The sequence below is a fragment of the Phasianus colchicus genome, chromosome 2, assembly GCF_987193195.1.
Source record: "Phasianus colchicus chromosome 2, bPhaCol1.hap1.1, whole genome shotgun sequence".
Lineage (NCBI taxonomy): Eukaryota > Metazoa > Chordata > Aves > Galliformes > Phasianidae > Phasianus > Phasianus colchicus.
Genome location: NC_143437.1, coordinates 103,913,889 through 103,941,322, shown reverse-complemented (window position 1 = coordinate 103,941,322; position 27,434 = coordinate 103,913,889). Strand labels below are relative to the sequence as shown.

Below are 27,434 nucleotides of genomic sequence, written 5' to 3'. Positions count from 1 at the left end.
AGAGGCTGCAGCACAGTAGATTCTATCCACTCAGCTGCATAAGGCACATCTGTTCAAAGTTACCATTGCACATCCAACAAACCTCACTTGAAAAATGTTCATGCATTATATGTGAATAAAATAGCCAAGTTTGAAGTTTAACCATAATTAAGTGCATGTATAGAATTACAGTTTAGCCTGGGCAATGTATTTATTTTTCCATTGCATCTGTAGAGACTTTAGGAATTCATATCACAGAGTGGATAAAAAAATGTAATTTCTCCTTGAAGTGTCTAGTTCATGCCACTAAAACTATAGGCCTGGAAAAAAATAAAAGTCATTGAAGCCTATGTAATGATAAATGTTCTCTTAAATCTCTAAAATATATAGAGAGAGCCCACTGAAACAGACTAGTGAACTTAGAGAGCAACTGCAGAAAATATAACCTTCATCTATATGCTCCTTCATGTCAGAAGTTCTTTAACTCAGCAGGAAGCCTGGTGAATGCAGCTAATGCAACACCAAGCCTGGGTTAGCGTTCCTTGCTTATCTGCTGAGCTTGCTGTTCTTTCCCAGGCACTGTCACACAGCTTCCAGCTGGTTCCCTGTTCTAAGAACTTGCTGCAGGTATTTCCTCAGAAGTGACAAAAAGAAACAATATCTGAAGTATCGTGAGTGACTTTGGTGAAGACAGATGTTATGCATTTCCATAACAACACTTGTTAAATTTCAGCCCAGATTAGCTGGAATTGCAGGAATAGCCAATCTTCCTCACACTGCCAGCTCCCAGACATATAGCTCACCCTAGAAAGCTTAAGAACAAGGGAGGATTGAGACTGGTGTTCTAGCAGGCAATGGCAGTGGCACTCCATGTATCCCATTGCTGCACTGTCTGGATGCTGGGCTGGGTGCCACAGCAGCTTGCTGATGTCCAGCTCAGCTACTTGTGCCCTCTTATAGCCAGGGTGGCTAAAAGAACAAAAGAGCAATGAGTCAGAAAGATACAGTGGTTGAAATACTGCACTGATGAAGGATATACAGGCAGAAAGTTTCAAATCAGGTGAATTTTTCATTGGTGTTTTGTTTAGATAAAGTGAATAGACAGAAAGGAAGTAGATACTAAATAAACAGAGGTGGAAGAAAGCCTTGATGAAAATTAAAATCTCTCATATGTTGAGTTGAGTCTTAACATGGTGTCCCTGTTTTCATCTTCTCAAAGGTCTTATGCATCCCTTAGCTGCATTTTCTTAGTCCTTAAACTTAAACACTCTCTGTCAGCACTAACATCAACAGCTTCTCAGTGATAACACAGAACAAGAAATAACATGCTAAATTCATAGAATCCTTAGAGTTGGAAGGGACCTTTGAAGTCCATCTAGTCCAACTCCCCTGCAAAGAACAGGGACACCACAGCTAGATCATGTTGCCCAGGCCCTGGTCCAGCCTGGCCTTGAAAGTCTCCATGGAAGGGGTTATCCATCACATCTCTGTGCCTCACCACCCTAACAGAACAGAGGGCAATCTGTTCTGGTGCCTCACCACCCTAACTATAAAAGACCTTTTCCTCACATCCAATCTAGATCTACCCTCTTTAAGCTTGAAGCCATTTCCCCTTGTTCATCCATCTCAAAAGAAATAAAGACCGGTATCGTAATATCTGAGGTTTTAGTGTTTTCTAGTAGTTTGACTCAAGGATTTCATGTGGTTTGCAGTTACAAACCTGTAGTTTATACAGGTAATTTAGATGGGACATGGAATTGAAATGGAAAGTATAAGCTACAGAAAGTGAATACAAATGTAATTTTCTCAGAAGGGGCCCAGATTACACATGAAGCTTTATGCACAGCCTCCCAGAAAGAGCTGTAGCAGATCTGCCCTCTAAGTGGGTAAGATTTAAATTCAGGTACTGCCTATAAGATGACATATTCTCCCCTGGAAATGTGTGGAAAAAAAGACTTAGAAAGCTCTTGATCTGTCTTGAAAAAGTTGTATGAAGAATTACTTCAGAGAACAAACTAAACCATCAAGGTTTAATAATTCAGGCTCTTACTGAGGTAATAAAAGTATAATTACAAATGTTAAACAAAATTATTGGTTTTCAGTAGAAGCTTGTTAACAAAAATAATTATGTTATTTTTAGGTGGTATTCAGAGATTGGAGAATGGGACCCCAGCTTCCTGAACACTGTACACAAATACAAATAAACAAAAGTTCTAGAATTTCCAGTTTCTGTGATTGGCAGAGGATGGGCAAATTCCAGTATTTAGAAGCATGCTAGGAAAATCATATTAGTGTTTTTCTCACCCAGTTCCTGCTTCATCATCTCCAATGGCTTGTACTGCCATCCTTGATGTAAGTAAAAATCAAGAGAGGTCAGAGCTGCATCCACCTCCTACTGCATCTCCAGGAAGTTACTTCTCCCACATCCAGCTGTCCTCAGACTCCACAGCATACGCTTCACATCTTTGACACTGCTGTCCAAATCTGGCCCACTTTCCAAATCCTGTGAATTCAGCCTCAACCAGACATTTGAGATCTCCGTTTTACATGCCTATCTTATTCTGTGGCCAACTGTATTAAGTAATTTACAGGATTTAGTTTTTCCTTTATAACCTCAGCTTTTTATATTAGACCTCTGTAGGAAAACCATTAAGCATAAGCTTTGGTATTTGTGCTAAAATCTATGACAGTTTAAGCCACAGCTTTCTCACAGCCCCTGCAATTTGGCCTCATCTCCCTAAAAGTCTTTTCTTCTACACTATGAAACTTTATCTATCTCACCTAGTCACCACTAGGTAACTAAGCCACACAAGACCATTCAAACCAATAAAAAAGATGCTTATAGAATCATTTTCTTTGTTTCCCTGCTGTCCCAGAATCCAGCTGGAGCAGCTGAAAGTCATATGAATAGGATGACTCCTACTGCTTTGTTTCACCAGGTCTGCTTCTGCACAAACTGACAGCAGAGAACCTTCAGGAAGGATCACTCAGCTTTATTTACAAAGAATAATTAATAATCATAAAAATGTTGGCCACTTCAAGGCAGAAAGGAAACTAGTGAAACTGAAGAAATGTTTCCAAAGAAGTTTATTCAGCTTCCAGTATGCTGAACAGCTAAAGGCAAGGCTAAGAAGAAAATTTAGAAGCATTATTGGCTAATTTACCCTCCATAGTTCTAGGGATACTGTAAACGACATCAAAGCTGAGGTAAATCTACAATTTGTAAAGGTCTCTTATGCTACTTACATGGGCTATATCCAGCAGGTAGATCTGCAGGAAGAAGGAAGCTGCACTTCCTGCCACTTGATTCGGGGCACCTCCTATGGCATAGCATAGCTTGCTGCAAACAGACAGCCCTTGTTCCTGTGCAAGAACAAACACAACAACTGGTGAGGAAACCAAGGTACACACATAAAAACAACACAAATCCAAATGTTAAAGTCTGAGGCTAACACCAAAATCATATATTTGCTTCACGGGTATTCCATTAACAAAGCCATGTGCCCTAAACCCCTACAATCATTGGAATGCTCATTCTTTTTTCGTTTTTTAACAGTTTTGATTCTTAATTCAGCATCTGAAAGCAAACCATGGTTTTCCTACAATGGCATCTAGGTTTGCCTACCTGCTTCTCATAAACTATTAAAAAGGAACCCGTTAACAAGCAAGAAGAAACAAAATAGAGCACTCAATTCAGATATTAAAAACACCACAATCTTTCCTTTTATTTTTGTTCCTTTTAAAATAATTTCCTGTATGAATCTTTCAGACCACGATAACTGTATGTGCTTTCTTACAATAATCATTAGACGACATTCAAAGAGGTGGAAAATATCTACAGTCAAAGGCAGACTAAATACATTCCAAAGATTTTTGTCCCATTCCTTCCTCAATTTGCCACAGGTTCCTGGTGAGGGTCTTGCAGGAAAACTTGACTCTGTATCATCTTTTTTTTTTTTTTTTTTAATCAATGAAAATTGACATAATAGAGAAACTGTGCTCCTTCAGTTGCATTTTGATGTGTTTGAAAAGTACCATAAGCATCCAAGAATATTCTTTAATCAAAATGACAAATAAAGGTATGATAAAAGTTGAAAAGAAGGTTTAAAATTCTTAATTAAAAGACAAAATATGGACAGTGTAATAGAAATTCTAATGAAGAATGCTGTTCTTTCCACTAGTAAAAAAAAAATACCAGAAAGCTTTTAAAAATATCTGAGAATCAATTTAATTATGTAAGACTCAAAATATCAGAAGACAGTGGCTCTATTAATTCTGTATTTCCTTTGTAGGGACAACACATCCAACCCAAGTGTTGAGAAGTTTCACACGTATTCCATCCCTCCTTAAAGACTTCTGTCAGGAGAAACCAAGAGAGCAGCAGTGTTAATCTTGCCTCTGCTATGTCTCTGAACTGAATACACAAGCCCTAAATTCTTTCATTAGATCAAGATAAAAATAGAGATATGGTAATGAGATCCCAAATGATGATAATATTCAGATGCATTACCTCACTTCTGAATGTTATAAAATGTACTTAGCACCATCACCTTCACTACATAATAGAGTTTTGATACGTTTTAGACTTCCAGACAGAGCCTCTCATCATCTAATTGTTCTCCTTTGAACTGTTTTATCTGAGTGGGTGTGAGGAAGTGAGCACAGTATCAGGACACTTCCCTTGTTCTGCATCTATAGAGAAAAAGTCTCAGGCTAATCACAGCTCTCGTTACTGGCTTAGTTACATGTACACCACTTTTGCTATAGGTGGCATCCCATTATGTGCATAAGTCAAGCAAACAGTGTCAGGACACTACTGCAAATTGGTGTCACCGCAGCAGGTCTCACTTCTGCTCCAGATTGGTGATGGCAGCAGTGGAGCAGCCTGACAGAATAGGGCTGATGTGGAAGTGCCTATGAAGCAAAGGTGTGGAAAAAATGGAACCCACTGACATTAATCAATGCTTGCTGGATGTTTGTGGATACCAAACAGTGGACGTCAGCTCAGTGAGATGGTGGGTGATGCATTTCCACTGGTGCAGATTGTTCATGGCTGGCGAAAATGCAAATGGTGGTGACTATATTGAAAAATAGTGTTTTGTAGCTGAGAATTTGATCTATCAAACAGTGTTATTGTGTTCCTTGTATCTGTTGTCATTTCCATGGAAATAAATGGGAGGCATTATTTTTGGAGCAACCTACACGTCACAGAAGATCTACACACGAATCACACGTACTGTGGAGGGAACTTGGTTCATTTTAAACTTGCTGCCCAGTCCCCCCTACTGCAAATAATTATTCAAATAGTTACTCAAACTCCTGTTTAAGTTTTACTGTAATCGTTATGTTTTCTGCCTCAATATTTTTGAGGCACTGGTAGGAAGGAAAGTGAGTCTCTGCACCCATGAAGTGAAACAGTTCCTTCTAACTTCCAGGGCCAACAGTTAAGACTAGAAAAGGTGACAGGATTTGGGTGAGTAAGCCTCCCCAGCCTTTGATGGGATTGCATGACGCCAGAAATTATCTTGAGAATCAGAGAATCATTCAGGTTGGAAAAGACGTCACACAGTCCCACCCCAACCCACCCCACCATGCCCAGTGCCCACGTCCCTCAGTGCCACATCCCCACGGTTCTGGAACACCTCCAGGTTTGGTGATCCCACCACCTCCCTGGGCAGCCCTGCCACTGCAGCACCGCTCATTTGGAGAAGAAATGTTTCCTAATACCCAACCTAACACTCCCCTGGTGCAGCTTAAGGCCATTACCTCTCATCCTAAAGGATGAGAAGGTGAAATGGCACCTGTGCAGTGATAGCCTGGCTGTGAGCAGCTGAGGGAGGTTTTCTCTGTTGCTCTGGTGACCAAAGTCCCTGCTGTGTTGCTACTTCAAGCAGCAGAAACTGATTTCTGCGAAAGCTGGTGAAAACTTTTTCCTGTGTAAGTTTGTTTGTAAGCCTAAAGTACTCCAGAAAACAGAAAGCTGAGTGTGTGAGCGGTAATCAAGGGGCAAAATACAAAGAGATTGTACTCAAAATTCTGCTGTGAGAATGCAGCTGAATACAAATTACAGCAACACCCAATTGTTTCTATGAGTTTTGGAAGGAAGGTGAGAGAATGGGGTAGGAGGTAAGAGAAACAAAGGTGGTATTAAGATATGTTATTTTCTATTTTCAGATTAACTTGAGAATTTTGTACTTATATATGCCCCAGTCATATCCAAGTTCACTCTGTTTCAAGGTAAACCAAGACAGTGTAATAGGTGAGAAATTTGATAATACTCTTTAAATAGAGTTAAATATATTGTTGCAGAATAAGTAATGCACTGTAGCTCCTTTATTTTTAGATCTTTTGTGAGTGAAACCAAATTCAGTGCTTTATATTTTCTGTTCCCCAACAGAATGGGAATTGAATAGCCCATCAGATCATCTTATTTACTTTAGGAAAAAAAAGAAAGTCTTAATTACATTGAAAACATTTTGCAATGGTGTGAAGATATTTCAGAAACATTACAGGCACAAAGGTCTGCTGCAGGCATTTGGTCCTAAGCTGTTCTTTATCTCTTCTGTCCAGAACCAAGGCAACATGTAATTTAAGAGTAACAAGAAGAGAGGGCAAAACCTGGAAGCCCCAGATAAACGCGGCTTTATCTGAGAAACAGTGACAATGCAGCTAACAAGGAGCAGCGTTTGAGTCAGCTTTTTCTCAACGTAGTTTTAATGGTCAAAGCTGCTGTTCTGTGAGCGACCATACAGCGTCCTCTTAAAAGCAGGAGTGCCGCTGTGACAGGTGGGATCCCTAAGCTCTCATGTCAGCTGTCTTGAAGACTCTCTTTAGTTCGTTAGGGACATCATCAACCCGATCCAGTGCCTGGTTTAGGGGCAACCCTACCCTGTGGCAGGGGTTGGAAATGGACGATCTTCGAGGTCTCTTCCAACCCAAAGCAATCTGTGACCAGCCCACCCCCAAGCAGAGGAAATAGCAGGAATGGGGCTCAGCTGCAGATGACTGGAAGGGCACACCAAGGCTGGATGCAGCAGTAGGTTTCTGGGATACTCTTCCAGCTGCCAGCAGCATAGAGCCAAGGGGCTGTGCGAGCCAAAGGTGGTTTATCTTTTTTCAAAACGTTCACATTTCTTCTGTGAACCCCCCCCACCTGCTTTGTAAACCCCTAAATTCACACCAAAACTGCACACAAGCCTAAGCACCCAGTGCTGATGAGCCCCACGGTTTGACCGTTCCTCAGACTGCTATAAAGCATCCAGGTTTACCTGATGCCCCAGAGGCACACAGGGGGCTGCACACAGCCTTCCGCCGCCCCTCAGTTCTGTCCCCACAAACACCGGGGATGGATGGCAGCGCTGGGACCGCCTCACACCCGCAGCACCGACGGGGAGCGGCTGCCTGAGGAGCTCAGCGCCCTTGCAGCTCTGTGCTGCTACAGACACGCGCGCCTAGAGGGAAGGACAGCCACAGGGCGTGAAGCGCTTTTCTCCAGCCGCCAAATAGGAGAGCAAGAGTTGTCTTCGAGGAAAAGCATCAGAGGTACATCGATCTTCTCGATGACAGAGAAGGGGAGATCGAAGAGCTGAAGAACTACTTCCTTCAGCTCTCTCACTGTCACAACCCCTCCGACGTGCGCACTGCCTTCACACCGAGGACGGAAAGCTGCAGACAACCCCTCAGCGCCTCGGGACCCCCGGCAGTCACTTTCTCCCCTCGGAAGCCGCTTACCTTCTCCTCCTCCTCCTCCAGGCGCTCCGGGCCGTCCCTCGCAGCCCCCGCCATGGTACTGCGGGCAGCACAGCCCCGTCCGACACCTGCGTGCCCGCGGCGGGGGGGGCGGAAGGAAGGAGAGGGACAGCGCGGGCGATGCCCTCCCCCTCCCGCCCGCAGCGCCCGTGAAGAGCGAAGGTGCTATCGCTGCCCTTCACACTCGAGGAAGGCATTCCCCGCGAGGACTACGGGTACCCCTCCGCCCCGCCGTGCCCTCGCTCTGCCCCGAGAGGTGGAACTGAAGTTTTATTCTACCCGAAGCCGCTAGACAGCGGGAGCGCCCGCGGCAAAAGCCGCCCCGAGCCCCAGCCCGCCCCGCCGCTCCCCTCACAGCCCCGCCGCTCCCCTCACAGCCCCGCGCCTGAGGAGCGGGCAGCAGCCTGCGAAGCACGACGGCCGCTGCCTTAATTTAGACAGTAAAGTTCACCACCGACAGCGCTTCCCCCAGCAGTGAGTCCGCGTCAAGAAGCGCATTTTCAACGATGAGTTCTTTTCCTGTTCGTCAAAGAGGGGTTAAACACAGCAACAAGCACTTACCCATCTCGCAGAGGCAATGACTAAGCTACGCGCGCAGCGTTTCCCCATCAGACGGAGAGCTGCTGCTGCGGTTCATTCTGCTATGCTCACTTGGTGGTGACAAGAACCATCACAACCACGTAGCAAAATTCTGAAAGAAGGAAGAATTAAAAATCATTCCATCATGACACTGCAGTTGTTTTTAGCATGAAGTTGAAACCCTGGCTTTACCACAAGTTCATTGAATCATTAAGGTTGGAAAGACCAATAAGATCCAACCATCAATCCGTTCCTGTGACCAGTGCAGAATACAGTGGGATCATCACCTCCCTGATCCTGCTAACTACACTATTTCTGATACCTGATACAAGCCAGGATGCCGTTGGCCTTCTTCACCACCTGGGCACGCTGCTGGCTTACATTCGGTTGTCTGTCAACTAATAAATATCTCCACATCTTTCTCCATGCAGCTTGCCAGCCACTCTGCTCCAAGCCTGTAGTGATGCATGGAGTTTTTTTGCAACCAAAATGCAGTATCCAGCACTTGGTCTTGCTGAACTCCATCCCATTGGACTCAGCTCATCAAGCCAGCTTACCAGGTTTCACTTAAAAGCATTTAGACTCCAGAGTGTCCTTAAGGGCTAAGGGTAGATGCTGGACTGCTCAGTGCTTTATCCCAACATGGTATTTTTGGAACAAATTCTAAGCTAGATGCAAGTTGGAATATTTTTAACACTGGAATGCTTAGCGCTCAAACTCAACATGTAGGTTCTTCACTCTCACTTCAGACACTATATCCAAAATACACTAAATCTTTGTTAGCTACTTCTTCACAAAGGAAAAACTAGATAGAACCTTTCCTCTCTCTGACCAAAGCACAATAGGTGTCTACAGCACTGAGCAACAGATGAGCTGCCTGTATCTGGACAGCCTCAGTCTCATAAATTGACCAAAACCAATTAGATTTAAAACAGTTCTGTATTCACTCCAAGCATTTTCTCTCAGTTAGGCAATGTTACCCAATCGCAATTGGTTGCTTTTTATTTTTTTTTTCCCCTAAAGGTACTTTCTAGTATAATATAAAATGCTGACTGCACTAATCCTGACTTCTGAGAGATCTGCTCCCATTCTGTTCCCAGCACTGGAACAGGTTGCCCAAGGAGGTTGTGGATGCCCCATCCCTGGAGGCATTCAAGGCCAGGCTGGATGTGGCTCTGGGCAGCCTGGTCTGCTGGTTGGTGACCCTGCACATAGCAGGGGGTTGGAACTGGATGAGCATTGTAGTCCTTTTCGACTCAGGCCATTCCATGATTCTATATTTCTGTAATTAAGATCATTCAATTTCTTGCAGCATTTCAGACTACAAACACACTGAAGTCTACCAAAGCTGGAAACAGTTGGAAAGCACACTGTATAGCCAGACAGAATCAACCTACCTGATGTCTTACAACACTGGTAGCAGGAATGAATTAGTGTTGAAATATTAAGCTCCTTTCCAAAAAACTAATCTTCTGACAACAAGCAAAACAACTTTACCTACCACTGTATTTTCTCCTTTTAAATTCCATTTTATATAAATTTCATAATCTTTTCATTTAATTTCCATTGTAAACATAGGACTAGTGTACTGCTACTTCGAGATTACATGAATCTTTTAGGTAAGAATAACTGTGTTTACAATTAAGCATGTGTATTTCTCTAATATTTGGTTCTACATTAAAACTAATCCAAAAGAAACGATGAATAAAAGCCACTGTTCAGGAAGCTCTGCAAGCTAAGGGTAGAATATATGCCTGTAGGTGACTTGTCCCTTTGGTTTTATCATGGGATTTGTCTAGGTATTTTTTCCTACATAGAGATCTGGCACGCTTTTCATGTAATGGAAGAGAAAATGGAAGAGCAAACAAAATTCAGTTGTATGATTTGCTACACGAACCTGAATAATACAGTAACACAGCAAGTTTGTAGCACTGAAAACAGTGCACACTGTACTGCATAGCTTTCAGGTATTTGCTTTTTGAATACATGGAGTAGTTATTCATGCAGTTGACTTCAGTCTGACTGTCCTCAAATGTACTTCTCAGTGCTCCAGCATGAGAAAGTTGCAAAGTTGCCCAGAGAGGCTGTGGAGTCTCCTTGGAGATCTCAAGAGCAACCGGGATGTGGTGCTGGGCACTGTGCTTTGAGTTCCCTGAGTTCCTCTGGTTGGATCAGATAGACTCTCTGAGGTCCCTGCCAACCTCAACCATCCTGTGACTCAGATTCTGAAACAAAATTAACAGTTTTATGTTCCTGTAAATGAAATAAATGCATTCTTAGCATGAAGTAACAGGACTTTTAGAAAGAATTAAAATCATTTCAATTAAATAATTTTCTATTTAGAAGAAGAACAGAGAAGCCCAAAATTATCTTTAACCATGCAAAAGAAGTTCAGCTCTGACAACCATCCATTTGTGTAGGCAGCACAAACAAGTCAGCATTTATTGAAGGCCCCAAGAAAGTCTTTACCGAGAGACTTTAGGTCCATACACAAACCCATACGTGATTTAACACAACCAGTACAAAATATATATATTTAGTCCTTAATGTTCTCCTTTAACAAAACATGGGATTGTTGGGTACAAATCTTATGCCAAAAATACAAGGACAAAAAAAAAAAAAGATTGGGATGGAAAGGAGGTGGAGGGGTGGAGAAGAAGCTTCAGTTTTCAAATATGGATTTTAGATATCTTTGAAGTTTGTCTACGTGCTGTTGACATCTCATCAGATGGCTAGCTCAGGACAAAGACATGCGTAGTATAAAAACAACTGTGCCCCTCTAAGCCACTATAGCCACATGGCAAACTACAGAAAAATGAAGTTTCTCTGTGACAAGTCTAAAAGCAGATCTCTAACCTAGTGAGCCAGGTAGTTTAACATCACCCTGTCTGTAAGATATCTGTAGCAGAACACAAGAGAAAGAAAACACTTCAACCATTAGGAATAACAATTCCTTCAGAGCTTACTTAGAGGCACTTCATATCCAGTATGCACCAGGCTACCTAATTTCAATCTTCTTACACATGCACCAACCATCATGTGAAGACTTAATAGGACATTCACACTGCAGACCTTGTGATGAAGTTAAATACTAATGATACTTACACTGATTTTCAAAATAGCTAGAGGAGTTCAAATGTGAACTTTCTTGCAGCATCTATTGCCTGTTACTAAAACAGAAAGGGAAACTGGAGCAACTTATATTGAAGTATAAATTAGATCAACCAGTTCAGTTTCTCTTTAGTCCAAAGTGCAAAAATAAATATTGTTTTTCCCTAAAGTGTGTTACCAGTAGTAATTAAGTCTCAGAGTACCGTCCCACCTAAGTGGACTCATTAAAGAACATGCTAGCAAAGCCAAGGAAATCATAAGGATAATTCCTGTCATAAAGTTACCTCTGCTGCATTATTCAGCCAGGCTCTCATCACCAAAATTAATTGAAAATATGTTTGTTACAGCAGATTACAGCACATTTGCTAAGATCACACTAGGTAAGAATGATAGTGCATCCAGATATTGCTGGTTACGTTTTGTCTAGTTCTGCCTGTGTGTAGCTTTCAGTCAGCTATAAACTGATTTGAACTTGTGCTTTTGATAGCGTTTTTTTGCTCATTCCTGAGCCGTCCATTAGGTGTAGCAGCAGTTTTACAGTCACTGTCAGGAGCTTTCATCACTAAGAGTTTAAAAGGTTCAGTTGTTTTCTGAAGTCTCTGAACAACAACAGCATTTCGCAACTTTGCTTCCTGTAGTGTGAGAGTCTCATCTTGCAGTTCTCGAAATGGCAGTGAAGTAGTCAGCATGAAGGGAACACCTCCCTCTGATCCTTGATACTTTGTTATGAAGTCTCTGACGTGGCTTATTCTGAGAAGAAAAAAAGACGACTCAGCATCAGAGTGTTCTAGCCCTAACACAGAACACAAACAACACACAGAACCACCTCAGGAACAGAATGAGACATAACGGCTAATGGCACAGAAATGGAGAAATAGGTATCCTTAAGTGCCTGGTTCACTTGAGAGCAAGAAAAAGAAGGATTCAAATGCTTCACCATGGCTCATGGACGGTTGTTACACAAACCTGATATTTCTTAACCAGCTGGTGGAGCTCTGCCTGAAGTTCCATAGCCAAGGCTAGAGTAAGGAAGCCTTTAGTGTATGGTACACGCAGCAGAACCATAAAAGAAAAAGCAAAATTTGCAAAGATTGCCTGGATAATTAGTTAATTAGGTCTTAAAGTAGCCTCTGTCTCCCAAAGTAGGAGCAGTAGTAAATTCAAGATGCCTGCTAATGTGCAAAGAATCTTTCAAGAGTAAGCAAGACACAGGTTTTGCAGTAACAAGAACTGATTAATTGAGTAAATCCAGGTGACAGGATACATTTGTATCAGAGAACTAAACAAAGTACTCATTCTCTGATCCCAAGGATTTTTTTTCCCTGTTGAAGTACTTCACAATTGTAAATAATAGTATTTATCACAAAGAAAAAAACTCTTTAATATACTTAATCCTGTTAAACTTGGAATAACAAAGATAAAACCTTTATTTGGGAGCTTCTAATTAGAATAGCAATTGATCTTTCAGCAGTACACCACAACAACATTTTGCATCATATCTTAGGCTGCTAAGAGTAATAAATCAGTACAAGTTAAGCACCTGAGCTCTTCTTCTGACCATTCATAATCTCAGAATGTTCAGGATAGGAACAGAACCTCTGGAGATCAACCAGTCCAACCCTCAGCTAAAACAGGTTCCCTACAGTAGGTAGCAAGGTAGCACAGGAAAGCATCCAGAGTGGGTTTTAATTATCTCCAGACAAAGAAACTCCAAAATCTCTCTGGGCAGCCTGCTATTTACAGTTTATCTTGACAGCAGCCTGAGTTGTATTAAAACCTATGATCACTTTAAACTGATTCAGAGAGAAACACAGGCACTGTAACCTTTGCATATGACATGACTGTGTAATACTGTGACAGCAAATTACAAGTTGGGGAAAGGTCCCTAAAGACAGCAGTTCTAAAATTTAATGTTAAGCCATTAATCCTACTTTCTCAAGGTTCCTTCATACATCTGCTGTGCTGACACCTTCTGACTTTATCCCCATTTATAAGCTTCTTCGGGAACTGGAAATTGTAATAATTAAGAATTAAGCACACTAGATGCATTTTATTCCATCCATGCTGACAGGACAGACATGCAGGTGAATTAGCTCTCCTGCTTAACTTTGGCCCTCCCTGGATGTTCCTCTGGCTCAGTTCGAAGTCACATCCTCCACTTCCTTTTATGTGCTGGAAGAGATACAAGTGGATTTTCTGAAACTCAACATCTGTGCTGCTGTCTGCTCAGCAACTAGCAGGTTTTCCTTTTTGAATAAGCAATTTGCTCCAGATGCAGTCATTCTGTAATGGACTTGTCACCATAAAAGCTGCATAAATCCACTTAACTGTTTCTTCCAGCAATTAACAATTCATACACCTTAACTTCCACTAGCCTAAAAACCTCCAAATTTCCTCAGTGGATTTTGATTTACACTCAGTTATGAGCTGACTGGTAACATCAGCTTCTCTCGCGCTCCTCTCACTTGTTTGCTAAAAAATGATGAATTTTCTCTAAAAAATTTCAAAAAGATACACTAGGTAGAGCCAAAGAGCAATGCAACATTAAGTGAACTGGAGAGATAGACGAGCTACAGATATTGGACATATTATACGTACAGTTGTAGCACAAACAATTCAGATGCAAGCACAAATAACAGCATTACCTGTGTGAAACATTGAATTTCTGAATTATCCTCTCCCCATCCGCTAACCAGATCTGGATGTTAGTGACAGGCTCCAAATCATTTAAGGGTACTACAGGAAGACGTCTTTTATCAGCAGCTCCTTGATCCTCTCTTACTTCAGAGATTATCCTTGGAGTAGCACTGAAAAAAAAAACCAAAAATCCAAGTTATGACTTCCCATAAGTTTGAACTTTTGTCCAGATCTCTTCTTCTGGAGCTCTCTGCCCTGTGTCAAAGAGCAAAAAAAGGTCATAGGATTTGATATCATTAAAAAAAACAAAAACAAAAAACCCAGAAAACTATGCTAATAATTCCACGTGGAAGTCTTCAACGTGCTAAAGAATTTGCTTGTCTGCAGTAAGCATTTTACAAGACAGAAGGGAACTGACATGTCAAAGGACTAAAGCACACACAAGAGAGATTCTTCGTGTATTTTTGTATTCTAATCACACAGGTGAAACTATAAGGGGCTTATGTTTGAATTTGCATACTCAATGTTAATTTTCAGTGCAATGTGATTACAGTAATTCAATTTAACTGAAAGCTGTTAGCCTTCATTTAGACTCCAGCATCATTTTTTTCAGTTTAGAGACATTCATAGAGAAATTGATTTAACGTGGAAACCCAAGCTTATGCATATACTTAGCTTTTGATTTGCAAAGCACTTTCACCAGCTCAGTGTACCATAAGGGCAAAGAAAGATCCATAAAATAGCTTGACAGAAGGCTTCAGTTCGAGTGTATGGTCTCTGAAAAAAATTATTGGCACAAATACTGGTTCTGAAACATCTAGAGTTTAGGTTTTTTTGCTTTCATGGGCAAGCTTGTTCAGTACGTACTGTTTAAGTCATCACTAAGGCCTGATCCAATGGGCACATCCTCCACACACGTAAATATAAGCAGATGTGTGCTTGCAAAACAATAGCAGTGATTTAAGGAGTTGCCATTTCTTCTGAGCTCTGTCGTGGTTACTGACTACATGAGTGTTTCACAGTGGTTTCAGACAAAGCTCACTCTGCACACACACAAAAAAAAATCACCTATTGTTTCTTGAGGGAGAACTCACTAAACAATAGAACAACAGTTCTTAACAATACTGCATCTGCTCTGCAAACAGCATCCTTATGTTCTTGTATTGTGTTAGTTTAATCATAAAGCAGAAAAGCCACAGTTCATTTTTCAGTAAAAAAAAAAAAAAAGTCTACCGATTTGACACATTCAAGCTAATAGTCTTCTCAATCTGAAGCATTTCAAGAATTCTTTACCACTCATGTCCATGGCAATAAGCAGAAACCATCTGGGGTGCAAGAAGTAGGAAGCAATAGATTTCAAGATGTGCACCTGTAAAACATTCTAGTTGCAGCCCAAGTACAGGTGACTTACTATCACCCATCTGCCCCTATTGATATACTTATCTCACTCAGCTTCTTGCCATGCTTGACCTCAGGACACAATAAACCCTAGCTGCAGTCCAGATTTGGAAAAAAAAACCCTTAAGCACCAACAAGATAAAGTTAAACAATCTTGGCAATGGAAGTAAAAACAAAAATAAAGTGTAAATCATACTTAAGTCCTGCAGTGATCATCTTTCTCTGGCTGCTTGATAGTGCAGTCCAGTTCAGAGCTTACTGACATATAAACAGTCACATGTGAGCCAGCTGCCTCCAGTACAGTGGATCCTGGAGAGCTAATTAACTGTGCAGTTCTGCCCAAGCTAAACCAGACACGTTTTAGTCCCATCAGCTACAGTTGTAGTTCACACAACTATCTCACATATGCACAAATTTGATGCTGTTCTCAAACCACTTCTTTCCTCTTTCCGCATCTCAGGACTCTGTAGTAGCATTGGAGATTATTCTTTAATAGCAAGCATACTCAGAACTGAAGGCAACACGTTAAACTAAGCTGCAAGAGAAAGTTAGAAGAACTCCATTCACCAAGTTCTAAAGCATTTCAATTAAATTTGCTCCTGTAAAACTGACAGATAAAGCCATCTAGTGGTGGGAGCTCTGACCGAAGCCACAAACCAAAAATGTAAGTCTTCTATTAGTCTGACATCAAACCATCATCATTCCTTTTAACAGTTCATTCCTTTTACATCTTCCCTTGATAACCTTACCATTGAAGAGATACAAAAGTCTCCAGGCAATTTTTCACATACTGGGTTTTTTCTCTTTAAGTACTGTGCTTACCCAGACTAATGGGAAGAAGCTTGAAGCACACTGTTTTACCCTAATAATGTTATACAGCAAATCCATTTTGCTACAAGTGATTTCAGTCAACAGTACAGTTAAGGTCCTTTCTAAGGCTGTCTTTAAAATACCTTGTTAAACTTAACAGAGATTTTTAGCTGCAAATCTTGTTAGAGTCAAGCTATTAAATGAACCTGAATAGGGGTAAATAAACCTGAATAGTTATACAGCTACCTGAGATATATTGGAAAAGTCTGTCTTTGTTTCTCCTGTACAGCATAAATGGAGAGGATCAAACTCATTTGGGTTGCATTAAAAATAAACAACAAATGAAAACAGTTCTAGTTCCTCTATTTTTCCCCAAAACAAATTTTAATGAGGTGGTCAACAGACCAACTTCTATTGAGACTTCAGAACGCAGCCACTCATGTAATTCATTCACCTGGGAGCACCAGCAGAAAAGCCTACAGAGATTATTATGAAGTTTAACTGATAAGCAGGTCATAAGCTAAGTAAACCATTCAGTCATTTGTCTCTCTCTTTTAATTAAGCACATGAATGTAACTGTGTAAAGGGAGTTCTACAGCTTCAACCCTATTATATTGTCCTTGTTTCAGCTGAGACAGAGTTAACTTTCCTCATAGCATCTGCTATGATGCTATGTTTTGGCTTTAGGAGAAAAACAATGTTGGTAACACATCAATGTTTCATTTGTTGCTCATCAGTGGTTATACAGGGCCAAGGACATTTCAGCTTCTCCTACTGTCCTGCCAGAGGGAGGTGAATGAGGGGACACAGGGAGCTGGTAGGGAACAGAACCAGGACAGCTGATCCAAAAGATCAAAAGGCCAAAGAGATCTTTCATATCAGATGGCATCGTTTAAAAAAACCCAATAAAACTGTAAGAAGTTAGCTGGGGGGAGGGAGGGCTACTGCTTGTCAGGGACTGGCTGCACATAAGTTGGTGGGTGGTGAGCAATTGCATTGTGCATCACTTGTTCTGTAAATGTAAACATTTGCCATTACCACTGCTACCATTTCTCTCTTCTGTCTTAGCAAATAAAAGTAATTGCAGGCTGAGATAAAAACTTTTTTTCCTCCCGATTCTTTCCCCAACTCACTGAGAGGGAGGGAGGGGTAGTGAGCAAAAGACTGTGTGGTTCCAAGCTGACTGCTGGGTTAAACCACAACATATCCATCTCAGGTAGTATTATTATTTCCCCAAAAAGCTCTTCTGTTCCAAGAGTAGCATATGGGTGCAATGGATATTTATTAACATCAGGAAGCGAGGACCAGTTTACAAAACACTCCCGGCTCATGTTTCCACCACCAGCAAAAAAATATTTAGTAGTCTTGAAAGAAAACATTCTGATACCATAGCACTGAATAGACCAGCAACAGCAGGAGGGCGCATTCTATCCTGTTCATACAGAACAAAATTGCTGAGCAAGTTGTGGGATGTCTCAGTGTGCAAAACCACTCAAGCGAAAGTCACAGAATAGCATGTTTCCAGAACCTAACGCGCCTACTGGGAAGCCAGATCATTACTTGCTGTAGGCATGACAGAGCACGACAAGCAACTGAACAACCTGCCACTTAGCCCTGCTTAGCAGCAGAAACCCAGCATGCTGAAGATCTTTCTGCTTCCGCTATATACATGCCTACTGCTAAATGAAATACGATTCAGTTCTTGACCTTTGCTCAGGATTTCAGTGCTACCAAAAGCGAGACTTGAGGCATTTCTCATCCACCTCTCAAGGGAAGTTCTTCCCTATCGACCCTATCAACCCAAGCATACAGCAATTGAATGAATAGCCTGTGCTACTGAAACAGATGAAACTGATCAAAGATATTTGCTTCTCTAATGCCTCCTGAAACCACTCACTCTTTGCCCCATCAGCCTTTTACTTTGTATGTTACCTACCTTCTCCCCCAGCCTCACTCCTTCCTTACCCAGTGATGCTTTTCCTCAGCTTGAGCCTGAACAGCAAACCCTTTCCACTGCATCAGAACAAGCAGTTCACTTCAGGCTTCAGCACAGCCTACAGGTCACTAAGCAGATCCACCACTGAAGGTTTCCTGGTCACTGTGTTTCATTCCCAAGGCTGAAATCATCTTTTTCATGCACGTAAATCTTACATGACGGAAATACATGAAAGATGATTCAGCAGAAGTAAGCTAAAGCTGCAGAGATTTATACAAGTGAACTCCTAGCTCGCCTCTGTACAAAGGATTTCCAAAATGCTGTATGGTCATAAACCAAGTCCAGTTTTTGTGCTAGTTGACTTTTATCCACCCACATAGAATAAAGGAAAGGATGAGTAGAAAGTCAAACTACAGTGAACGCATAGTTAAATGCTGAAGAACTTCAACAGAATACAAAATAGTCTTTTTCAGCTCCAACACTTAAATTCCTCTTCTCTCATAGATACACTAACTTTTAACAGCAAAGCTTTTTTTTATTAAATTACAGGATAGAAGAAACTGGGAACAGTTCTTTAAAAAAGTATTGTTCACATGGAACTTTTGAGCCAAGAAAGTCAATAAACTCCTGGCTGTGTGAGCAAGACCCCAGCCAACAGATTGTCACAGCTGATAATCCCCTACACAGCATTTGTTAGACACACCTAAATACTGAACTCAGATTTGGCCCCTGGTAAAAGACCAATAAAAGAAAAATATTGATGAACTGAAGGGGGTTCCATGGAGAGCCTCAGAGATGTGCTTGGGCTGGAGCATCTGCCTTGGGAGGAGAGGATGGAGAAGGTGGGCTTGTTCAGCCTGTGGGAGAAATTGTACTAGGGGCCTTAGCAGCAACATGCCAGTACCTACAGGAGGTTATCAGGCTCTGCATGGAGGATATAAGTTGAAACACAGTAAATTCAGATTGGGTATAAGTTAAAACTTTCTCCCTCATGAGGTCAGGTCACTGAACCAAGTTTCACAGTCTCCATCCTTGCAGAATTTCAAGGCCCAGCTGGATAAAGCTCTGAGGAATCTCATCTCTCCCCACACGTGAGCCTGTTTCACATGGAAGCCTGGATTAGAGAACTCCAGAGGTAGCCTCCAATCTGAATTATATGATCCCTTACCATACGTATACTTTCCTTCAGCTACTCAATCACAGATTACATCAAGTTACTCACCTTCCTAATCTGTAACCATGACCAGAAAAGGGATGAAATATTGGCTTTTTTGATGACAGATACAACTCATCTTTTTTGTCTTCCACCTTCACATCTACCTCTTCCTTCTCAAATACTTTCTGTAGCTCAAAAGGCAGTTCCCTTAAGAAAAAGACACAAGAAAAAGAATTACTATACTGTTTCAGTATCCAAAATACATTAATGATTAATACCAGCTCTGTTTACTCCTGTAAAGATCATGCTTTAAAGTACATAATTTATTAATAATCACACTAACTGCATGATATGCAAAGAACTCCAAGTTCTTGAGCTGCAAATTAAATACAATTTGAACAATAAAATAAGACAATGTAATTCACTGAATGATACTGAAATTTACCCAGTAGTTACCACACCAAAGTACAACGTGCAGAGGGTTTAATATTACTGCAGCAATACATGGTAGGTTCAATTATTTTTTGTAACTTATGGGAATAAAAAACAAAACAAAAACATAAAAAACAATGATCAACTTTTAACGAGAAAGACTGAGTTTAGAAACTATGTGTTTAATTACTGACAAACAGGAAACTCAGCTTTAAGAAGTTAGATCACTAATAGCTACAGTCTTTAGTGCAGTAACATCACCCAGCAATGCTTTATTTGCCTTAAGCAGAACACAAGGCCTTTGTCTGAGTGGTGCTGAGTGCTAGCCTACCACCACCAATTATGCAGGAACCATCTGGTAGTTACTTAGCATCTCTATGAGGAAACAGAGAAAGGGAGGTGGTAAACTTTTGACTTACACAAAGAAAATAGAGGGCTTTTAACAATGCAGTCAACTGCTATTAGAACCAATGCAGGTGACACGCAGAAGGTAAAATGTAAAATTAGTCGTTTTTGATGGGCTTGTAAAGCACAAAAGAGATGAAAAACAGAATGGTGTAATTAATTCACATACATGAAAATGAGTTATAAAATAATACTGTGCAAAATTATTTTCTCCCTTTTATTTGTATGGGACGAGGAAACAGACTACAAGTGAAAGGCTCAAATTACATTGGTTTTTATGTTCAATCTGCTATTTTAAAGTAAGACTGCATCAAACACTAGCAGAAATCATTCCAGCATGCTCAATTTCAGCACCTGGATAAAAGTAGGATCACTATATACGCACACAAGTGAGTGAAATAGTGAGTTTGTACAAGGAACGATGACTGCAATTGAAGGCTGATTGAAGCTTCCTGGTATTACAATGCAGCAACTGCACCCACCAAAGGCTTTTCATCAATAAAAGGAAAACAAAGACCAGCAAACCAGACATACTTAACCACTTGCACACTGAGACTGTCAGCAGAAGTACAATTTGAGCACTGGCTATTACTGGGCACGATGACTTCCTTTTTATTTCATTCTGTGTCTGCTGTGCCTCCTACCAACACTCACTTTTATCTACTCCATCAGCAACTGTACGACTGCTTTCAGTTGCAGTATGTGAAACTTGTGGATGTGAGAAGTCATCGGCACGACAGGAAATGACAGAGTCAGCAGACTGTGCTCCTGCAGGGCTACTGGAGTGAAGCAATGCCAAAAATTTGGAGTATGAGCAAACTGCAATCCAAAGCACATTAACTCAGGCAGATGAGAAACAAAAAACTCCCTCACCCTTTTTTAACGGAGTCCAAGAACTGCTGATTTCCAACATCAGTGTAGCTTCTAAGTTCACCATCGTTTACTGTAAACCCATTTTTCCAAAGTTTAATGATCACATCAACCTGTAGAGCGAGAACAATTTTCAATTTAACACTCATTTAAAACTAGCTTTATATAACCAACAGTACCCTATGATTTTAAACCATCCAGTGCATGGACTAAAAACACTAAGAGAAGACTCACTGTAGTGTGTTTTGACCCTGTCTCGACAGGTAGACTGACTGCAAGGGGAAAGTAAGATTTCTAAGCATCTTCTGTCAATAAGAGTTAGAAATAAACCTCACTCTAATCATTACAGTTTCTTTGGTCAAAAACTCTCCTCCTATTAAGCAGTAAAAAAAAACAAACCTGGAAGAAACTAGTACTGCCAAGGAACACTTTCAGAAGTCAGGGTTCAAGTATTGCTCCCCACATTCCTTTTCTCCCTTAGCCCAGGCAGAGATCTATGAATATAATTTCTAGGGGTGCTCTCTCCAGATCTCTCCCTAACATTTTTTTGAACATGGCTTTTTCTTCAGCCCCTCTCAATCACAGAATTATAGAATTGCCCAGGTTGAAAAAGATCTTAAAGATCATTGAGTTTCAACCCCCTGCTATGTGCAGGGTCACCAACCAGCAGACCAGGCTGCCCAGAGCCACATCCAGCCTGGCCTTGAAGGCCTCCAGGGATGGGGCATCCACAACCTCCTTGGGCAACCTGTTCCAGTGCCTCACCACCCTCTGGGTGAAAAACTTCCTCCTAGTATCTAACCTAAACCTCCCCTGTCTCAGTTTAAAACCATTCCCCCTTGTCCTATCACTATCCATCCTCTTAAACAGCCGTTCACCCTCCCGTTTATACATTCTTTTCATGTACTGGAAGGCCACAATGAGGTCTCCCCAGAGCCCTCTCTTCTCCAAGCTAAACAAGCCCAGTTCCCTCAACCTTTCCTCATAGGAGAGCTGCTCCAGCCCTCTGATCATCTTAGTGGCCCTCCTCTGGATCCACTCCAAGAGCTCCACATCCTTCCTGTACTGGGGGCCCCAGGCCTGGATGCAGTACTGCAGATGGGGCCTCACAACAGCTGAATAAAGGGAGACAATCACCTCCCTCTCCCTGCTGGCCACCTCTTTTTTAATGTAACCCAGAACACAGCTGGTCTTCTGGGCTGCAAGCGCACACTGCTGGCTCATATCCAGCTTCTCATCCACCAATCTTTGGGAGCAACAAAAATATAAAAAAAAGGACAGAACCACTGACATATAAAGCCATGCTGAGCATCCCACTACCACAACTATATAAAAGAATAAGTGAAAAATCTGGATTATTTCTTCATAGAAAGACTACAACTCTTAAAACTTCCCCTGAAATGGCAGTTGTCACTCCTTGCACCTAATCACAAGCTCTCTCTCTCTAGCAATTAATGAGAAGTGCATGAGCTAAGTCCCAGAAAAAGTGTTTTATAGTGGTTTTTAGGTGTCAGAAGCAGAATTCTAGTCTTGGTTCAGCCAAAGATGGCAGACTGTTCCTACTGCTGTCTGACTTCTGCATGCATTTACCTACAGGCCTATTGGATAAGACTGCTGAACTTCTTACATTTGTTCTCTGGAGTATTCCTGGAGTACTATTATGTTAAATTAGCATTTTTTCATCAACACCTACCTGGTTCTTGACTGTAGTTGGAGACACGCATATCGCACCGATCTTCTGAGCTTCTTCAAAAAGGTCATTGACAAAATAGTCGTGGTTTTGTTCCGTACCATTCAAAATCTGGTCATCAGTTCTTGACTTACACATCCTGCAGAACAAATGCATAAATAACAAAGATGTTCCACAGCACAGAAGACAACAAGCAGTTTTATCCTAGAAGTTCAGTACTAAAAGACATGCTCCCCTGCACCAGCTTACTTGATAGTTAGAAAATATCAGGTCAGCTTTGTATTGTGCCTTTTTCAGGAAGAGCTTCAGGAACCTGTAACTGCTATTATTTGCACTTCAGAAGCACAAATGAAAAAGTGACAAAAGAAAAGGTGAACTCGTATACGAAAAAAATCTAAACGTGGTATCAGAGCAAGGAATGCATCCACATCTGTAACTCAGACCACTGCACACCAACAAAAGATCTTTAAAGCACTGCCATCATACAGGCTACAGTGACTTCATTTTTAAAAGCCACATACAGGAAAACTGCCATACTATTTACTGTCTGTTCCCATCATCACCACAGACATACCGTTCCTGCCCTTGGAAATACATGAAGAAACTGAAGAACAAGTGTTCACTTAACTTGAGCACAATGAAGAGATACAACGGAAGATTTTAATACCTTGGAGACTGCCAGAATATTACAAAGAGATGCATCAGCCACTTCTTTTTATAGAACATTGCATACGTAACAGCTATTTCTCTGTTAGTTTCTGACCAATCAAAATGCAGATATATGCAACGTGAATGAACGATTATCTTGCAGTTTAGATTCTTTGCATACTAAGAGGATTATGCGGGTTTTGGTAAACATTGCAGGAGTTATTTCAACTGGAGATTCAGAAGTCTATTTTTAGTAATTCAGGAAAAAAAATGTAGCTCTTAAAAACATTTTTATGTAAAACTCTGCAATAAATTCAAGGAGAGCAATGCTTACTTGAACAGTAATGAGCTACATTTGCATTAAAAAGAATTACTGTTTGCAGTGCATCTATGCAACAGTAAGAATCCCTAAGGATTAATGTATTTAAGTAAAGAAAAACTCAGTGACATTAAGAAAGACTTCAGAAGCATGCTGTACCATACTGTACCTGCTTTCATTTTCTAAGAGAACAAAAACTTGGAGCATTATTTGAGGCAACAACTACATTTTATCTCACAAGCATGTCTGGAAAACTGAACATCTCCATACTAAATGTCAAAGTATACAGTGAGTTAGCAAACTGTAATGCTGTCTTTCTATTTTAAGTAAAATATTTATGCCACTTCTCACATCTAGGAAACACTCTGGGTATGTGAGAAATCTTCAAGCAAAAATCTGTGGCTTTTTTTTTTTTTTTAAACTTCAGTGTACGTGGAACAGAGGATACAGCAGAAATGACTGTATTCTGAAATTTAAGAAAAAGTTTAAAAAGTGCTGATAGGACAAGTAAACACTAATAGGAAGGAAAAAGAAAACAGCTAAGGGAGACGAGAACCTACCATTCTTCCTTCACAGTTTTGATATTGTCCATGTTTTCATCCTGGTGCTCCTCCTAATTAAGAAAAGACGACAGTTAACAAAACAAAACCCACACAGACATCAGCAGACGATACGCCTGGCACTCCTGCCTACTTCTGAAGCTGAAATGCTCTTTAAGTTTCTCTTGTGTTGCAAGTGAGTTTAACCAGAAATCTGAACCTTTCCCCTGTCCCCTATATCCCCCTCCCCTCCCCCCTGGTCTTCAAATGGTTCTTTGTTTCCCTCACTTTTTAGTTTGATGACATGTGAACCAAACATCGCTTTCAGACCTCTTAAACAAAAACTACCCTCACATAGATACAGAGAAATAAGTTTCACAATAATCATGTGAATTGCAAATGCACATCCACAGCCACACCGACTGAGGAAAAGGAGATCACATTCCTTCTCTCATCAGCATGACTTAAAATCCCCTGATTCTTGGCAACGCTATGAGGCAGTCACAGGAAAACTGCACTGCCACTGCAGGCACTCTGATGACCTTCACTTCAACAGAGCACATTACACAAAGGTGCAAGATTTGTCAGGTTCCTCTTCCTACCATACCTTATTAGTGCAGCATTCAAAGAATTGCATAATGTGCATTATCATTTCTAGTCTGTCACCCAGTTGGAAAGAAAATCCTGGATTCAGATGTACTAAATATACTACAGGATTAGTTTGCCAAGTCAGAGAATGCCATACCAATCTTCTGAGCTCTCTGAGGAGAACTTACAGAGAGTCACAAAAAGCTGGAGACCCCAAAAACCACCCTAAAATTAAACAAGCTTCCAGAAGGACATAAATTTTAAACAGCAACTGTTTAAATATTTCTGGACACAGGTTACACAGATCACGCTCTGCTCCTGGCAGAATTAGGACTAAGTCATCACATTGTGCACAGATATCAACATCAAACTAAGCAGCAATAGCCCACGTGCTCCCAGGAAAAAAAAGATCATGTGAGACTGAAATAAATTTAAAATGCTCCAACCATCTAACTTAATAAAAGATGGAGATGTTAGAGGAAACAACATTCACTGAAATGATAAAAAAAAAACAAACACATAAGCTTTCAGTTCAGTACTAATTCATGTTCTTCTGGGATGCTGATATTGACGTTCCTTCATCTCAAAACTCTGCAACACACTTTCTGTTGAAATGTAGGTAAGCCTTCAAAAAACACTCCTAACAACCACAAAGATTCACTCACAGAATCACAGAATTGCCAGGGTTGGAAGGGACCTCAAGGATCATGAATCTCCAACCCCCCTGCCACACGCAGGGCCACCAACCATCCCACCTAATGCTAGACCAGACTGCCCAGGGCCCCATCCAATCTGGCCTTGAACACCTCCAGGGATGGGGCAAAACAGTTATAGTAACACTCTGTGTTACTATGAGAAAGTTCAGGCAGCCTTCAGATCATTTGCTTCTACTATATCGTAGGTCAGATAACTGCACTTAGAATACCTCTGACATGTTCATGTAAGATGAGGTACAGCCTTTTTTTTTTTTTCCTCTGTCCTCATAGACAGAAAATTATAGTTGGCCAAGCCTGTGCTGGTACATTGCAACCTCGTGAGTGTATCTGATTGCTGCACTTGGAACTTTGCACCTGTCCTGCAAAACAGGAACCTTCTGTAGCCAGCATAAGAATGCTTACTATATTTACGTTCATCAGCTTCTCTCAAATTAACTTTTGACACAGCTAAGATAATTTTCTTGGACTAAATCTGTGTCTGCGTGTATCTTTTGCCCCAGAGCCACCTCTGAGTGCCTGCTTCCGTTGATTTGTCTGTGGGCTGTCAGCAGAGCTGCTGACACACGGCACAATGACGGAGCTCGGGGGATTTCTGAGGCCTCCAGCCCGCACCAGCAGCATTCAGAACCGCTCAGCTGTGAAAGTCGCTGCTCCCACTGAAACTCAACAGCCTTTAGAAGGCGTTGGGTTGTACTCTGAAGAAACACACGTGCTGATATATCACGGAAAGCACAACGCAGCGTGTCGGTGGTCACGAGCAAGGAGCCACTCGGGCACAGCGGCCAGATGAGCCCGCGGTGCCGCAGAGGGAGCGGCTCTCTCCTGCCAACTTCTCACAGACGTCACCCACAGCGCTGGGAGTTTCGGTACGCCTTTTGTGGCAAACGTATCGCAGAGCTGAGCCTCCAGCTGCGGAAATTAACCAAAATAAAGGGGAACGCGGGGCTGCCAGCCTCCCAGCGGCTCCCAGAGGAAAGCTCGCCGGCTAACTTCGACGGAAGCAGAACTTCTCCAGCCGCGAGCTCAGCGCGCTCTGCCAGCGCAGCGCCCAGCGATGACGGACGCGGCTGAGCGCAGCGCCCAGCGGCAGGGAACAACTTAGAGGAGAAAGACGGGCACGGAGGGAAAGCACCGAGCCGACACGCTCAGGTAAACGCGGCTCCAAGATCTCCAGCCGGCCAGCAAGGCGTATATCGAAAAGAAACGCGGAAAGCCTCCAGCAGCGCCTTCCCCTCCGCCGCCCCAAAGCCCGACCTACCCAAGGGCAGCCCGAGCAGGGCTGTATTTACAGCCCACGAGGTCACCCCGCGCTGAGGCGGGCCGGCTAAGTTCCAGCACCGCTCGGAGCGGAGGGGCCGCCGGCTCGGTAGGACCCACTCTCCCGGCTCACCGCACCAACTCACCCGGCCCCGCAGCGCAGCACCGCCCGCGGCCTCCGCTCCGCACCAACTCCTCGCTGTCCCGCGCTCCACTGCGCATGCGCGGCCGGAGGCGGCCCGGGCACCCACGGCCGGGCCGGGCGGGGAGGAGGGCTGCGCCCCGCCCACAGGGAGGGCGGTGTAGGGCCGCCATGTTGGAAAGAGTGCGGGTGGAGTTGTGTTTCTTTCGCCTCGTTCCTAATTCGCGTTAATTAATAGGAAATTCAGCGTGAGTGAAATGCGATCGATGATAATTCTAAAAGCAAAGGTCACCCGGGGTTTTCTTCACGTGTTGTGCAGTCCCTTAAGTGTAACAAATAAAATGACTTTTTTCAAAGCTATGACTGGAATGAGATGCTTAACCTCTGAGGCACTGACACCTGACCCTTGGCAGCTGAGTTTATTCCACTTCGTGTTGCTGTACGTTACATCACACTGAGCCACTTGAAGGCAG

The 27,434-nt window shown here is 42.0% G+C and overlaps 2 protein-coding genes across 3 annotated transcripts in view; both read right to left on the bottom strand.

The window, feature by feature from the left end:
- MFSD2B (MFSD2 lysolipid transporter B, sphingolipid) overlaps nt 1-10,721 on the bottom strand; it is a 38,429-nt gene extending 27,708 nt beyond the window's left edge. Inside the window, exons 1-2 of one of the 2 annotated variants that reach the window (XM_031595914.2) lie at nt 7,711-10,721; nt 3,226-3,342 (exon numbers count right to left, since the gene is read on the bottom strand). In XM_031595914.2, coding sequence (XP_031451774.2) covers nt 3,226-3,342; nt 7,711-7,764 — 171 coding nt within the window. In that variant the 5' untranslated portion in view covers nt 7,765-10,721. Of the gene's footprint in view, nt 1-2,283; nt 2,370-3,225; nt 3,343-7,710 lie in introns of those variants that run through there. The other variant, XM_090136446.1, reaches the window with a different exon arrangement.
- A 92-nt stretch (nt 10,722-10,813) lies between these two features.
- Nucleotides 10,814-27,093, bottom strand: UBXN2A (UBX domain protein 2A). The gene is made up of 7 exons (XM_031595913.2): nt 26,966-27,093; nt 24,280-24,332; nt 22,756-22,891; nt 21,066-21,175; nt 19,422-19,562; nt 14,064-14,225; nt 10,814-12,168 (listed from the first exon to the last, which is right to left on the bottom strand). Exons 2-7 carry the CDS (start codon nt 24,309-24,311, stop codon nt 11,865-11,867), a joined length of 885 nt encoding a protein of 294 aa, XP_031451773.2. The 5' UTR covers nt 24,312-24,332; nt 26,966-27,093; the 3' UTR covers nt 10,814-11,864.
- Nucleotides 27,094-27,434: the final 341 nt, after the last annotated feature.